This window comes from Copidosoma floridanum, unplaced genomic scaffold (assembly GCF_036245765.1).
Source record: "Copidosoma floridanum isolate Cflo_tuat_1 unplaced genomic scaffold, Cflo_Japanese_pri ptg000006l, whole genome shotgun sequence".
Taxonomy (NCBI): domain Eukaryota; kingdom Metazoa; phylum Arthropoda; class Insecta; order Hymenoptera; family Encyrtidae; genus Copidosoma; species Copidosoma floridanum.
The window spans coordinates 16,559,086-16,575,939 of NW_028321883.1; the positions used below are offsets into that span (position 1 = coordinate 16,559,086).

General features: G+C 41.7%; 1 protein-coding gene across 1 annotated transcript in view; it reads left to right on the plus strand.

Annotated features, from left to right (window-relative positions):
• The first annotated feature begins 349 nt into the window (after window positions 1-349).
• The window catches only part of Dbx (homeobox protein Dbx), a 33,142-nt gene continuing 16,637 nt past the window's right edge, over window positions 350-16,854 (plus strand). Inside the window, exons 1-3 of the mRNA XM_014361540.2 lie at window positions 350-1,148; window positions 11,998-12,216; window positions 13,564-13,844. Of these exons, the coding sequence (XP_014217026.2) occupies window positions 350-1,148; window positions 11,998-12,216; window positions 13,564-13,844 (1,299 nt within the window). The remainder of the gene's footprint in view (window positions 1,149-11,997; window positions 12,217-13,563; window positions 13,845-16,854) is intronic.

Genomic DNA, 16,854 nt, shown 5'->3' on the forward strand with positions numbered 1-16,854 from the left:
GTTTACGTTTCACTCGGCACGACTGACAGTTTGGTGGAATTTTTTCGTAAAACTCCGGCTTTCCTAGTGATAAGTGGAAGGAAGTAAACAAAAAAGATGTACGAGAGTGGTGCTCGGTCGTGATACATCGCTCGACAGGTGCAAATGTAACTTTGGCCGAAGCAAAGCATACATGGAAAACTAGAGGCAATGATGACAACCTACGCTTACCAAATGTTGTTGACGGTAAGTAGTGACCGTGCAACCCCCAAACGAGCCCCCCTGCGTCGGACTCCCGTGTAATCAGGGGCACGCGCAAGGACCATACAAGTGACGGTGCGTCAAAGGGAGGAAGGGAAAAACCGTTGCTATGTTTCCCTCGTCGGCGGCTATGTTGAAGAATCTACAGCAGAGCGCCATGACCTCGCCGTCCTTCCTCATGGAGAACCTCCTGCAGAGCAAGTCCCCCTCCGGGGCGGACCTCACGAGCCTGACCCTCAGCTGGGCCACGAGTCTCATGGCACGGCAGCGGGAGCGCGAGTCCGCCGTGGAGAACCTCACCCGTGGCCAACACTCGCCGGACGGCGACAGGATCGGCAAGGCGCAGCTCCACAGATCGGCCGATCACCCCCACCAGCAGCACCTCCCACCGCAGAGGTCGAGGCTGGCCGAGGACTGCGAGAGGCTGTTGTACGGCCGGGACAACGAGGCCAGGAATTTGGTGATTGTGGAGAACAACGGGGAGAACACTGGGGATGGGAGCTCGGCGCTGGACAGGCTCAGCGCGATGGAGAGGCTGTCCGAGAGGATCGAGACGAGGTCGGGCTCGGCGATGGACTCGAACAACTCGATGGACGACGAGCGCAACTCGGGGAACGAGATGGACGGGGGGGTCGAGCGGGAGGAAGTTAGGGGGCCGCTGGTGCAGAGGTTCGAGTTCGTTGGGCGCCAGCCGCACCAAATTTACGCGCAACAGAGTCAACTGGAGGACGGGGAGAGGCTGGACGGCAGCGGTGGTGGTAGAATCAGCGAGGAGACCTGCAGCTGCGGGGACGAGGGGTGCAGCGGTGGGGTCGCGTGCAAGAGGATCCAGGAGAAGGAGAAGCCGCAGCTCAAGTTTAGCGTCAACGCCATACTCGGGGGCAATCACGATCGGCGGCCCAATACTGGTAAATGTAGTCTCTTGTCTTTTTGGCTTGGGGTTCGTAGTGTTTGCTCAAGGGTGGATTTTTTTCTTTTTTTTTTTTTTTTTTTTTTTTTTTTTATCAATCAGCCGATTTGGTAAATGGAACCATGCTTATTGGTGCTAGAATTTAAAAAAACGCCTTAGCTTACACATATCTTATGTATATAAGCGCAACACCGGCAGAGAAGTGCCCGTGAGATAAGTTTCCTTTACTTGCAGGGCTTACGATGATGTCTTGCTACTTGGCACTTTTTTGGCAAAACATTGGCTCCTCAATCTTTTACTCTGGAAGTTATCTTTTTTTTTTTTTTTTTTTTTTTTTTCACACCATGGTACCAAAAGAAGTTCATCATTTTGTTTCGGTCTTACAAAGCCCAATCAACATGATTAAATTACAATACAAGACTTAACAATAGGTGTAGAAATAGATAACATCCGAACAACATTTTATCAAGTCTTTGTTGTCAATTACTTAGGATGTAAAAAAGATGATCGTAAGGGAGCCATCCATAATTCATCAACAGATCAATGAAATCTGCGAGATGTCGTTGATCACCTCCGGTACACTGTTAGATACAAGTGTAGGCTGCTTTAAAAAAAAAAGCATCACAATTTTTTCGAACGAAATATTCATCACGCGATGAAAGTCGTTTGTCCTTCGGTAAGGTACAAAAAATACGTATAAAAGCTTCAAAACTGCGCTTAAATTGCTTTTATCGGTACAATATTTCCATAGGGTAACGATATTAATCATAAAACCGAAAATAACCGATCAACTGATGCGTATACACAACATATTCTCCATCGAAACTATATACACGCGGAAACTCGTTTAATCCATGCCACCTTTCAAATTCTCGAAAAAAGTGTTCCACGGATGCACAGTACCATAAACAAAGACGGATCCCCCCAATAACCCAATAGCCAATCGATTATCACTCTCTGTTCGAAAATGAAAATTCCAAGACAGGGTACCCATCGTGGCAATCTCAATTGTCATTCATGATAAGCGAAAGCAGCTCGAAAACAAGAGACCCGCACACATTTTCAGATAAGAAAAAGCGCAAAACAAGTCTCATTAGAGAGAAAAACCCGCTCGCGGAGGGTGAATAAAAAGATAGGGGGTAGGGGGTCCAGCTTTTATGCAGCGGAGGTTACAACGCACAAAGCTCCTTCATCTCTCTCTCTCGCGTATAAGGCCACAAATCAGTGTCGAGCGCAGACTTCTCTCCTCCAGCCCCCCCCCTCTTTCTCCTTTCCTTCCTCGCTAAACCTCGCCGCCCGAAAGACACACGAGCCTTCTCGCGCGCTCCCGCCGTGATGCGTGTGCCGCACGAGTACAGGAAGAGACGCTAGGGGCTGGGCGTCAGCTGGTCCGCCACTTAGCTTCCACCCCCTATCCTCCCGCACCCGATATTAAGCCCTTGTGCGATTGCTGCCTATAACACTAGACGAGAGAGGCCTGCCTCATCCCTCTCTTCTCTTGTATACCGCATATACACACACACCATCGACTAATGCCCTCCTGCAGGATCTCTATGGGTGACTTATAAGCTTCGGTTTATTCTGTTTGCCGTCGTTTTTTTTCTCCCTCGGCTCTCTAGGGGTCGTAAGGGCTCGTTGTTGGATTTGCCGATCGCAAACTCACTAATTTCATCTTTTTTTTTTTTTTTTTTTTTTTTTTTATTGGGTGCTGAATTCCATTCCTCCGTCACTGCTAATGTGGCTTGAGAGTACAATGATTGCGAATAGAAAAAAAGTAAAATTCTTCAGCCTTTGGCATACCTGTGCCTTGGAAATGTCAGATAAGCTTGTTTGGTACAAAAAAAAAAAAAAAGAAAAAAAAAAAAACGCGAGAGGAAAAGCTTGTTGGTAAAACGGTTTATCCATTCTAAACCATCGCACTTTTACTTTTACGGGACAGAAGTAAATAATGATAAACTAACGTAACTGCAGGCATTCGGAATAGTCACGGGACTTTGTAATCGTTGCCTATCGGCACGCGTTTCGCAGTTGTACGGGATCTTACACAACTATTTCCAGAAACATTGTCATCTGAAAATTTGGTGCCGGCAACATCATCGGAAGCCCATATGGGTCTGCATGAGAAGCTCAATCATCGCGATTCGTGCAATTACGAGTAGTAGCGAGTTTTTCCGCAACATTTCATCCAACCGATTCCGAAATGAAAAAAAAAAAAAAAAAAAAAAAAGTACAACTCCAATCACGCGCACGTTTTACAACAACCCCCAAGCAACGAGCCACGGATCAAAAAATTAATTAAAACCCCCCGTAATAGACCATGATTGAACGTCCGCTTGGCATTTGGCCGGTCGGCAATTAAAAACGCGTAAAATCCCCGAAACAAGACAGGGAGTCCGGCACGCGCGTTGTACACAATGCCCATCGCGCTCGCAGCACATTTTAATCAAAGCAATTTCAATGGCCGCGCAAATAAACGCGAGAGGGTGAGCCAAAGCCGGTGAGGGAGAGCTCGTGGCTTGAGCTGTCCGACCGCCACCGTTTATAATTGACAAGGCCGGCATGGGTGTTGCGTGCGGATGTGAACGGGACTCGCGCGTTCGCGGATTTTCGAGCGAATCAAGCGGAGGAGGAACGAAGAGGAGAGGAATATACGAGGGTGAAATTTTTTCCACTGAAATCGATGACACGTATACCTATATGCGTATGCATGCGATTCTAAGGCTCATCTATATAATTGACATAAATATGCCCCTTCCCTTGCTCCTATATGCCTTGACTTTTTCTACGTTCATTGTTTACTTTGCATCGAGTTAAAATCACTCCATGATGTTTATAGAGAGCAGCTGCATTCAATGGGAAAAATCAATGTAGGAAAGCTGTGGAGTGGAAAAACTAAACTGTCACAGTTTGACAGAAATGTTTTACCCTGTACAGCCTTCTCGTGTCAAAAACAATAGTTTGGTTTAATAGAATAGGTGAAACAGCTTACAAAGTATTGATTGGTTCTTAAAACGTCTATCAATGCTACGATAATGCAATTAAAAAAAATATATATATATAAATTTCGATGACACTCTTTAAAGTTTTGTATCAATTGAAAATAAAGTTTTATTTGCTACATATTAGAAGTAATACTGAAAAAAATGTCTACTGTGTCGTTCGAAAAAATAACCGTACCTGTAATCCATCATGTCTTCTTCATTGCCATATTCTGCATGACTTTATTAACATAACTATATGGTAATGTGGTGATATCTTTTATAATATAATTTTTGAATGACTTGAACAAGTGCACAAAATATTGAATACTTTCATTTGGCTGAAAGTCCAAAGGACGACGAAAAAACCAAATAATCATGATCCCAACGCTTTACATCGTTACTCAGCGAACGCCACATTTGTGAATTCCGTCGTTCCGCGCGATGATCGACACAACTCGATAAAACTCCTCCCCTGCATATGTATACGCGTGTACATACATGCACTCCACGCGAACGTCGCGCACCGTATACCCCCCCCCCTCTTTTGATGTACCTCCGCGCTGTGCAACAGCGGTACCAAAATGCGTCCGGGAAAATGTATGCAAGCGTATGCATAAATATGTATTCCCCGCGTGTACACCCGCGCAACGCGAAACGAGTGGAAAGTGCATATAAATGCAGTGCACACCCGGTCCATTCGCACACACCCACCCCATTTTTTTTTTTTTTTGTTTCGCGGGTGGTGGAAGGAGAGGGATGCAGGCGATGCCACGTGCATGTGTTACCACACCTCTCGTACCCTCGTGTACCTACCCCATTTTTGTCCTCTTTTCGTCGTCCATCCGAGTAGCCCATGTACACATGCACTCGAGCCACTGTACTACGTGCACTAGGAGAACATATTACATGGCACATACATCATGTTGGGAATGGCGTTTACCATAATTTCAGCATGTATACCATGTATATATACATTATGGTGACGATGATTGCGCAGCGAAAAATCCATTGGTAAAACACTGTCATGATTTGGCTAGACATTGGACATACTAGCCGGGGTAATGCTTTTTTTAACTGCATACCCACTGTCTTCATATGGTAGTGGCATCTTCAACCGTGTGGGTCCTTACGTTGAAGACGAAGAGTGTGAACACACACATATATATTATATATACACATAAATACTATGAGTGTGTTTTCGGAGTGACGTATTATAATTACATGTTCACATAACTTGTTGTATAGGTATTGTATTCAAGCTTGTCCATGAAAACTTATATGATTTCGATGCATCACAATCACTTTATAACACTGTAATTACATGATAATTTGCTCTCATATTTGCCTAGTCATTTTATAGTATCGATTTCAATGCCTGCCTATAATATATTACCTTTAATGTCCAAAATTTCTATAGCTCTGATCCCTTCAAAATTCGTCTTATCCATCAACTCACCTCTAAATTGTTTTATTTATCTCCAGCTATCAATATACATTTTTCTCTGTCTTTGCATATTTGTCTCGGAGTCTTTACGACTCAAAAAAAAAAAAAAAAGAAATTCGCAAATACATATTAGAAAGTCAACTTCAAATTTTACTCCGAGTTATTTATCAATGATAACAATTAATGGCAAATGCTGTTCAAAAGTTATGGGTTTTATACTTGATTTCTTTAAGATAAATTAATAAATTAGATGCTGTTATCACGACAACGAGATCGGGACATGAAAGACTGGGCGGGAGATAATGCGAATGAGACAATAATATATATACGCTTGTACGTGCATCGAAATGATCATCAGAGTCAGAGAGGATGGGAACGGATGTGTATGCGCGTGTGTACCTACATGGCATTATATTGCCCTATGGTGGTCGAAGAGAGAGGACGGGGTGTTGGAGGCCTGCGAGGATGCGATATTAACTCATTGCCCGCGTATACATGACGTATATGAGATGAGGAGGCGGTGAGTCGATATTGCAGGGATGAAACGCAACAACTAACTGTTGGAGATTCGAGTATAACTATATATATTTTGAGCGTAATTGGGATGTGCTTCGCGTTAGGCGGTCCGATGAGTTGAGGACTTGTTTTACAAAAAATTACAAAAGTTAGAGCTACGTCTTTTTACATCGGGATTTTTCGCACTACACGCTGTTTTGTAAATTGTCAAGGATCAAGTAGCTCACAATTTTTTACGTTAATTAAATTACTATTCAACACTGCAATAAGAAAAATAGTTTGCTTAAAAAGTTTCAACGCCAAGTAAAATAAAAATTACACTAATCAACTGATCACAAGTATAACCAAGTATCTTCTGGATGAATGCATTGATACTCAGATGTAGAATTGAGTTCTTCTAAGGAAATTAAATAATATAACGTCACAGCATATTATTTGACATTGAATCAAGACTGTAGTGCAGTTCAACCCAAATTGGGGATGAAAAAAAAAGTTGTGCGTAAATATATGGATAATGCATATTTCACGTTTATTTCTTAATTGAAAGGTCATCGTGATTTATTATTATTATTTATTATTTAAATTGACTGGTTCTGACAAAAAAAAAGGAAGCAAGTTACCCTTGTGAACTCTAGAACTTAGTGACCAAAAGACCCACTTAAGTCTTAGGTATACCTAAAGGGTTAACATGAGGACTCAAAGGCCTGATGGGAGCTTTAGCAGTTCTAGTTGTACACGAATAAATTCAATTTTATTCCAGCCACACACCGTGGTAACTTTGGCTCAATAAAAATCTTTACTACCAACCACATTTGCCCTGTCACACATACTTACAAAGTTAGGAAAAAAAAAAAAAAAAAAAAAAAAAAAAAAAAAAAAAATGGCACCTAAAATAAAAATTACATGCCTATACACTCTTGTGCCCATCGCTCGTATACAATTTGTCTTCCACTTCTATAGAAACGCAGGTCGCATCAGTCCAAACCAAAGTTCGCAAGCACAATTTTTTCGCGAATCGTTTTGCGCGCACCCTCTTGGCCTCTGCCACGCCCATTATATATATACACAGCCCCGAGAGCGCGCGCGCGCGAAAAATTGCCGTTTTGCAGTTGCGAGTAGGCAGGTATAATGGCACATCGCTGGGCGTACACGCACCGGTTGGAAATAATAAAATAATGGAGGCTCGGAGTGTTTTTGTCCTCCATATATATATGGACATACGCGTGTACAACACACACGCGTCACGGTGCCGAATAAAAATGTGCGCACAAAGAGATGTGCTTGTGTACATTATACAAACGAAAAGAGGCGACAAAAAGAGCCGTGGGCCGAGGAGGAGAGCAGCATCCAATAACCCATACACACCGGCTCCGCGCCCATTGTTTAAAAAAGCTGCTGCGCCCATTTTTGCCCCTCTTCGTATATAATATACAGATGTGCGGTAGGCAGTGCTCTCATCGTATTTTATCGTTGTTTTCGTAGCCGGCTAATAAACGGGCCTCGTTGCTCGCATTGTTCTTTTTTCCCTTTCTTTCATTCCGCTCACAGATGGGGCAGCTCTGGCTTCTTAAATCCGCTCCGTACACGAGTGCGCGGTCCTACGTGGTGCGTCGCACGCCTCATTGCCCAAATTCCCGCTGGCTGTGTTGTTGCAGTTGTCGCGGGCCTTTTTTTTTTTTTTTCTTCCCCCCGACGCACTGGAACCTCGATTGTTCCGCGCGTGAGAGTAAATGCGTGTGTGGTTACGATCCGAGGAGGGATTTTCGGCTGCCAAAGTATATAGAGGTGGGACGTGTATGCGAGTTTCAAGTGCGGATAAGCCCGTGGAACTCGTTCAGTGTACGGAGGAAGCGAGGCGACGCGTATATAGGTGGAGCCTATGATGGGGGCTGACCAATGCTGCGTGATCAAGTATTTCTTCCTTACTGGGTTCTAAAATAAAGTTATTTATTTGTTTTTTTTTTTGTTTTTAACAGCAATTTGTTTGTTGGATTCAGAGTACCTAAATGCTCATTTCGTTGAATCTTGGTTCAAGGTCTGCATGAGTTACGATTTAGCGAATAAATATAAATAAATGTACATTTATTGTTCCATCATGATTTACTAACGATTTCAATGACTGTACTCTAAAGAAAAGCTTCTTAGTACATAAATGTATCTGGAAATAAAAATGTCACAAAAAACTTACTGATTTCAATATAAATTACAGGGGGTGGAAACTATATGTATTAAAACACTTGTATTACTATTCGATTTGGAAAATGAATTCGTGACACTTTCAATGTGGATATGAGTACCTATAGATGCCAAACTGACTGATACGTATTTCATGGACATCACGAGATTTTTGATAAAATTTCACTAGATTTCACTGTCTCTTCGAGTGTCGCGAATAGTGGAAAATAAAATAATGTTGCGGTCTCGGTTATCGGAATCTTAGGAGGCTACAAAGCCGTTTTCGTTTCAAAGCACCGTTAAATCGAAAAAAAGTCCATTTTCCCCAAAACAACCCAATTATTGAGTATAAGGACGTAACAATGGAGCGACAAGAGTTGCTTAAAAAAACCAAGCTCGATCAAACCAACGTATTTAGCCAGACTCTCGTCTTCTCCTAATAAAACGGTTCACAAGACGCGCCCCATCGACCAGCCTCGGTTATTCCTAAGGATTACCGTCAGAGGTCTATTACTCGTTCGTACGGTGCATTATTCAGTACTGTCTCTCGCTCACTGCACGCATCGTTTTTTTTTTCTTCCTCCACGTTACCCATTACAATCAACTGTACATATACCACACGCTCGTTTTGGGCCGTACATTGCGAAATTCTACGTACTCACCGCATTGTTTTGTTAGGGTATTTTGGTTGGGGATCGGGCCGCTCTTTTGTGTCCGAGAGGCAAAGAAGGCGATGTGCCTTTTTTTTTTCCAAAAGCCGCCTCGATTTTTCAGACGATTGGCGACGATGTTTTTTTAATCAAGCCTTTGGGTAAACAGAGAGTCGAGAGCGCAGACGTTTTCTCTCTTTTTTTGTCCGCCTCCTTTGTAGTGGTCATGAATTTAAGCGACTGTCGGGCCCAAGTTGCGAGGGGAGTACGGCCAATGTTGCTCTTTGCTGATAATCCTGGGAAAGTTTTTTCAATGTTGGTTGATTGTTGGAAAAAAGTAGATCGTAGCTTTACTCGGGTATATCATTGTTCGGTGCAGCACAGCAATGTTTTTGTATGAATATTATTTTCAATGATGGACAACACGTGATAATTGGCGATTAAAATCACCAAATCAGTTAAACAATCAGTTGGTGGTCTTTTCATGAGAACCCATGATGGTATAGAGATAAAATTATTGGGAATTAATGAAAATTAATACCCCTGATTATTAAACCAAATTGTTATTAAAAAAAGAACTGTCTACATAATTATTTTTTACCTTTTTTTATAAAAACTTTTCCGTCACATGTCAGAACATTTCAAACGGGAATTAATGGAGCGCTTAAAAAGAGGTTGAAAAAAAAGGGGTAGAATATAATGAAACTAAGCGCCAAAAGAAACAATTGTCAGGCGTACAAAATCGCAAGTCTGGTATGCGAGTTGAAATTTATAAAAGTGTAACTAATATACAAACAACATACCTATAATTGAATTTTATCAGCATTGTTTCAATTTGTATTTTGTAGGTGGGTGATAAAAGCAAAAAACATAATTTTCTCAAAAAAAGACTAATAAAGTAAGAAATAGTAGTGATGAGTTATTAAACTTGAAATTATATTCAAAGTTAATTGACGGATGGGCTAATTCTAATTCTTCCGTTATTAAAGTATCAATCGAGCAAGGTATCGAGGAAAACAAGGTGCACCAACACCCACGCAACCTCAAAGCGCGTAGTCCCGTGAAAATTAATTGCCCGAAATACTGGATAGCGAGCCAACTGCGAGCAGAAGGCGTCGAAGCGTGCATTCGTATACCCTCGCCTGTACGTCTACGTGGGAGTACGGGAGAAACAGGCGCGATCCTTCTGCGGCAAAGGAGGGAAACTCGCGCCTCTGAGCTTCCCGAATTCATACCCGAGAAAATCGGATATTAAGCCCGAGGCGCCTCGCTCGTTCCATTGCGCCTGTATCGCGTATATTTCATCGGTTATACCTCGTCTTTTGCTAATTATTTTGCGACTCTCTCTTTCCCCTTTCCCAGGACTTTTAAATGTTTAATTTTTCAACTTCATACGATTCTAATTAAAATTCAATTCTAGACTTTATATTGGTTCAATGAGCAATTAAGCTGTTGGTTTTAAGTAATTCATATGTTTAATAATTCATCTCAATTTGAAACATTTTCCCATGAAAATTTTTATTTAACTCCTAATTAAAATATCAAATTAAATTATCAATTATTTTAATTACCAAGTATATTGGTAAGTAATTGATATTTCAACAACTATTTGTTAAAGTTTGTTTCAATTGATAATTTAATTTGGTTTTTTCATCGAAGCTCAAATTAACGAACTATTTAACTCAATTTTCGGTTCAAATGTAAATAAATTAAAAAAATTATCCTATTTTTTAACAAACACTCATGAAATTATCAAATTTAATTATGTAGAATCTGTGTGATGAAAAAGTATTGCTATAATAATCCAAACTCAATAATTGTAAGAAAATTTTTTATGCTTTTTCGATGTCGTACATATAGTAACGCACAAGCATTAATAATATTTGAAAACTCGCAATTTGTCAGTAATAAAATCATAAAAACGATTTATTCATTTTTTTTTTTCAATTTCAGTAAATGTAAAACTTAAAACATTAAAAATATAGCGTTTTATTTAAATTAAAATATAAATGAAAAAAGAAATAATAATTAGCTGTATCAGGAATTGTACTAATAGTCTACAGGAGTTCAACGTATTGAGCCTCACCCCCATCCCCAACTGAATATTGATGTTTGAAGTAACTTCCCGCATTCCCGGCCAAAATGCACTTTTAGAGCAAAGCAAACAGTGACAATAGAACCACTCGATTGCAGCTTCATGTTTTAATACGCTAGACTGGAGTTTCGATGGACTTGGAAATTTGGGTGGAGGCGTTCACGCGCAAATGTTTGATTTTACCGAGTGGGTGATTTCGACAATCGAGTACTAACGTTGATGTTTGCTACTTCGCGTGGAAAATTATACACCTGCAAGTGTTTTATAAATATAAATTTTTCTAATTCACCGTAATATTTTTTCTAAAAATCAGTTGCAATCCTAAAGATTGCATAATTACTTGATTAGTTAAATTAATTGGTAAAATTTTTGACAAAATCTTTGAAGGAAAAAAAAGTTGCTCAAATGTTTACGAGTTCAAAAGTATTAAGCTCAAGAAATGTACAAGATTCACAAGAGGCTTGGTATTTATGCAAAAATGTCAGTTTCCTAAACTTTATCCACTATGTGGAAGTAGAAATGCTGTCGACATACCAAAAAATATTCATGTATACAACTAAATATTTTACAAGTTTATTGAGACACGTGCTATGCATTGGTTTATTATCAACATGAAAAACATGATTACATTCAGTATTGAACATGCCATTAGCCGCAAAACCCCCACATAAATATCGTACGATAAATAAATGTAAAGAAATATTATATTTCCAGGATGACTTACATACATACAGATATCCTTAATTACCAAGATATTTTTTTGACGGCTAAAAGAACGAAACTTGTTTATACTTTTTTGTACTTTTTATCTGATTAGGATTGTATACGTAAATAAGTTGTTCAGTCCAGTTCTGTTGTACTTGTTCCAAAAAAAATCACGTAAAACTAAGATATTTTCTTTTCTCGTAATAACCCAATACCACAACATAAAAAAAAAATTTTCATAACGATCATTTGCATTCCAACGCGTCTCCCATCTTTTTCAGACCACTTTCAAGGAATACCAGCAGCCGCCCTGCCGGCCTTTCTGCACAACTTACAAAACTCGACGGGCTACAACATAGCGAAACCAATAGCGAGACCTGCGGCGTATCACCCGCACCATCCGCCTCATCCGGGCCATCATCCGGCGCAGCATCACCTGCCACCCAACGCCCATCACACGTTGCATCAACTACTGGGTTGTCGGACACCTTATTTGACTGGTATGGTGCACTTTTTTTTTTTTTTTTTTTCCCCACATCGCCAAACTATCACCTCAACTTTATATATTGTTGAAAATCGCGATTTTCCCAATAAACAGTTTGAAGAAGAATCATTTTTCAAAATCATCCGTTCGCATCCATGGATGGATGAATGATAATTTTCAAAACCTCAGTGACACAGCAGTAAAGCTCATAGGACTAATTATAATCGTCGTAACAATAACAACGATGTACTCGTGATTAATTAAATTGCGCATGCAGCCGAGTGATTGTACCTCTCGCTGAAATATCAAAATGAAGGACGGACCGTCTGCTCGAGACTTGACGGACATTTACTATTAATTTTGACGGGAGCAATACTCCCGCTGTATCGCCTCCTCGTGTACAATGACAATCACGGAATGAACAACTTTCCACTCGCGAAGAGGACAAAATTCGAATATATTCTGCCGGTGTTCATGTTATACACACCTGTCACATGCGCGCTACTCCCAGGTGTTCGTGTTTTACGGTAATTTCCATATGAGCAGTCCTTTGTACAAATTGTAATTATTTATTATGAGCCATACCAGTAACTGGCTAAATGGTTGGTTTATCAGCTATGAAAAAAAAAAAAAAAAAAAAAAAGGATCCATACCCAAGTGCTGTTGTATCAATACGTGCATCGGTAGCGATGGTGGGTAAGTACACGAGTGCATGCACAGATCGTTACGTACAGTATTGTCAATATGTATATGAAGCTCTTCTTTTTCCCTTCAATCGGTTGCACGTGCGAATTCAATTGACCGTTCATACAGAACACCGAGGGGGGGGGCAAATAGATACTCCCTCGGTATGGAGATGCGTTGCCAAAACGCCGGTATAAGTATATCTACGATGGGATTGTCCGATTGCCGCTCAACGTTTTGTTCCGCTAAACTGGAGTTCCAGCACAGAGGCGTTCACGCGTGCGCGATAATCATTCCACCGAGTTTGCCATTTCACGTTGATCGACGCGTTACGGGACACCAATTTTTTTTGCCCACACCGAGAACGGACATTTCGACTCATCCCAGTGCTCTCGGTCAGACTTACTTTTTCACACATTGCACGTGTCAGAGAAGTTGAACTTCAAATCTGTGTCACAAAACATTTCGATGAAACCTTTATGTTGTACACTTGGTCTATAATCATCACCCAATTCATTTTCTATTGTATGACGGTAGAAACGATCGTAATCACCGTTAGGTTGGCCGAAAAAAAACCGTACAACTTGTCAATACACCATTAAAACACATGCACACACACATGAGCCTCCAACGAGTTCAAAAAACCATCTAACCAGGATCGACAAATTTCTCCAAACAGTAGCGAATCCAGGCAACGGAAATCCACAGCTGGGCGGTCCAGGCACAGGGGGTGGCTTCCCAGGCGCGATACAGGGTAGCCTCGGGGAATTGGCGGGCATGAGCCTGGGCTTCCCGTGGGCCGGCAGCGCCAGGGGCAAGCCTCGCCGGGGCATGATGCGCCGCGCCGTGTTCTCCGACCAGCAGAGGCGCGGCCTCGAGAAGAGGTTCCAGGTGCAGAAGTACATCAGCAAACCCGATCGCAAGAAACTCGCCGAGAAGCTCGGGCTCAAGGATTCTCAGGTAATTCCTCTTTTCACGTACACAAATATACTCGTTTCTAATGTCGTTTGAATATATAACATTTCCCTACGAATGCTTCGATTTTCGTGGTTTGTCGGCGCGTTCCAAGGATCTCCGAATCCGATGAACCGCCAAAACGAAATCCCACCCTACCGAGGCAATGAACGTCCATCAACCCATGTGACCCTCGAATGTACAAGAGACATTGCGAACGCGAGGGCAATAGAGAACGCGTGTGCGCGGGTGGTCGTTCGATGGAACACACGTATGTGCCGGTTATACGTGCAATATTCCCCACAACAGGTCTTACGGAGAACCGGCAGAACTGGCAGGGGGCGAATGGGTTAATGGGTATACAGTGCATAGCGCGGGCGCCAGTTCATTAGTTGCACGCGGGCTGTCAAGCTATACACGCATATTGTAGCCGTCATCTACTCGTACGCAAGCAATTTACCCCCTTTCCTGGTATTACACGTGCATCCATGTGTATAACGCGTACACGTGGGATCCTCAAGCTTTTAGGATTTAGTTGCGCGAAGGTGGGATTCGATGTAGAATGAGCACAAGTCACGAAAACATCCCATATCCACTTGGACATTTATAAGAAAATACATTTTTTAGGTACAAAAAGTTCATTGCGCGGATTTTATACGAAACGTGTTGTACGTTTTTCAAATTTGTTTTCTCTCATTAACATTAGAGATAACTACATATTTTATCGTTATTCTATGTGGCTAAAAGAAAAATGTACAAAAGATACCTCGGCTTCTGCGTCGATGTTCAAATCGTCAACGCTACTTTTGGAACATACATACATGGGCAATGGACAGTACGTGCATACAAATTAGTTTTGTCAGGGATGTCCAACTAGGCATAATGTTTTCGTGATCAGTTCTATTGCAAGCCATCCACTTCTCACATTCTGGGTTGTTTGCTGTGTAAGCGTTTAATGCCATGGCCGTATATGTAATCCGAAGTCCAATAATCTTTCTGACTTTGATATTCGGACAGCAACGGTATATTATCATACGATCTACTGCATTTTACATTTATGGTAGGGGGTTTTTCGAAGTACAACTTCAATCTTAGTTCCTCAAAAAGGACTATATTACCAATATCGGTGTGTCATCACTATGTATACCTTTTATTCCAAACGAGTATATACTGTATACGTAAAGAAATAAAAATGTTGAGTAAAAATAAACAAAGTTCCTAAAAGTCACGACCAAGAAAACCCTTGGGTCAAAATCCACGACTCCCCTGGCACTCCAAAGATTTTCCTTGAGGGGCTCACCGCGATCTCAATCGATCCACGGACCGCAATCCCTCCCGTTCACCGCGTCGCACCGGCTGGCGGATCGAGTGCATAAATTTCGACGACGCCCCGCACAGTATATAACACATACACCACGCGCGTATCCTTCGATTCCTCCCTGCCCTCTCGCTTCGGGCGGCCCCTCATGTATAATTCACACCTCGAGCGCCATCACGCCTCGGTCGCCATTGGTCCAAGCGCTCCCTTGGGGTAATATGGTTTTACGCGGTCGCGCCGCGTGGACTTTTTCCTTTGTATGGCCGAAGAGGTGGTTGGGTCCTCTTATTTTTTCAGCTGCTAAACCAAGAGCTTCCCTGGGATGATTCAACCGAACTATGCGACCTCGTTAACGTAACTCGGGGAATAAGTATATCTTTCCCCGCCCAGAGCGCCCATCGAGCCCAAATGGACGTGCAATAACATGGGAGATGCTCTCTCGAGATGCTGTAGTAAGTATCGCGACGACACCTGCAACAGCAAAAAAAAAAAATAATAAAAAAAATATACAGTCGGCAGAGTGGAAAAAAGCGAGTGGACCTCTAAGGCATGTATAGGTCGAAGATTGCACGACACGTATGCTTGTCCGTGCAGGAGTGGTTGACCACGCACGAGTGGCCATAAAAGTGATTATTGCCCGGCGATTCTCGACGCCTCGGCGTCAGCTGGCTCGGGATGTCAAATCTCGATTTTTCGGGAGCAAGAGGAGGAAGTCGGGCAAATCGCTCACTTAGCTCTGAAAGTTGTCTCCACCCCCTTCTTTTTTTCCCTCGTCTAATGCGTTTTCACATTTCGAAGTAATGTTATTCATCTTTTTTTTGGGATTGATTGAATTTTGGCCCAGAGGTGGTTTCGGTGCGCCAAGACATTATCCATCCTTTTGAATCTCCCGATTGCGCGAGCAAATTTTTTGGGACCATTTTTCACGGTCCGCACGTGTAATTCTAGGCCACGTTTGTTAACAAATTAAAAAAAAATAACCGTCGCTGGCGCTCGTCTCGTGAATTTTTCTTGGCCAACCAATTAAAGGGGATGAAAAGGAGATGCTGCGGATAGCTCGCCTAATTAGTGCACAATGGAAAGTCTGCCCGCATACTTACGCCTATCGCTCGTCAGTTCCGACTCTTGGCGACTTTTTGCACGTCTCTCGTTGTCTCCTTTGACTTTTCTCATTATTTTAATTAATCTCTAATCACGAGGTTATCCCATTTTATCGAACAACGAGAGCAAGTTTGTCGCGCGGTTGACAATTTTTGTCCGATTTCGAAGTATGATTATTTGTTGATTCTAAATAAATATCCATAATTACATAGATCCGCTCATGTGTGCAATACATGCCTCCTGTACGTGCACGTGAGACTTCTTTACATGACTTTAATATCCTGTAAATATCATTAAGCAAAAAAAAAAAAAATGTACAGTCAGGGCTCTCGACATGAAATCGTAATTACTTTTTTCCCAAAAGTGATTATAAATTGGTTTTAAAATCATGATGAGGCAAAAATAAGTGGCTCAATTGACACTTTGGTTAATAAATTTGAATTTGCTTTCTAGTGTTCTTCATTCAACATCACCATGAAAGTACATTTCAATTTAATTCAACTTACAGGTTTTACATAGTTACGTTAACAAAGAAAATGTTTTCTTGACTTCGTAGTACCATATTCCTTGTAGGACACCAAAAATTGATTTATAATC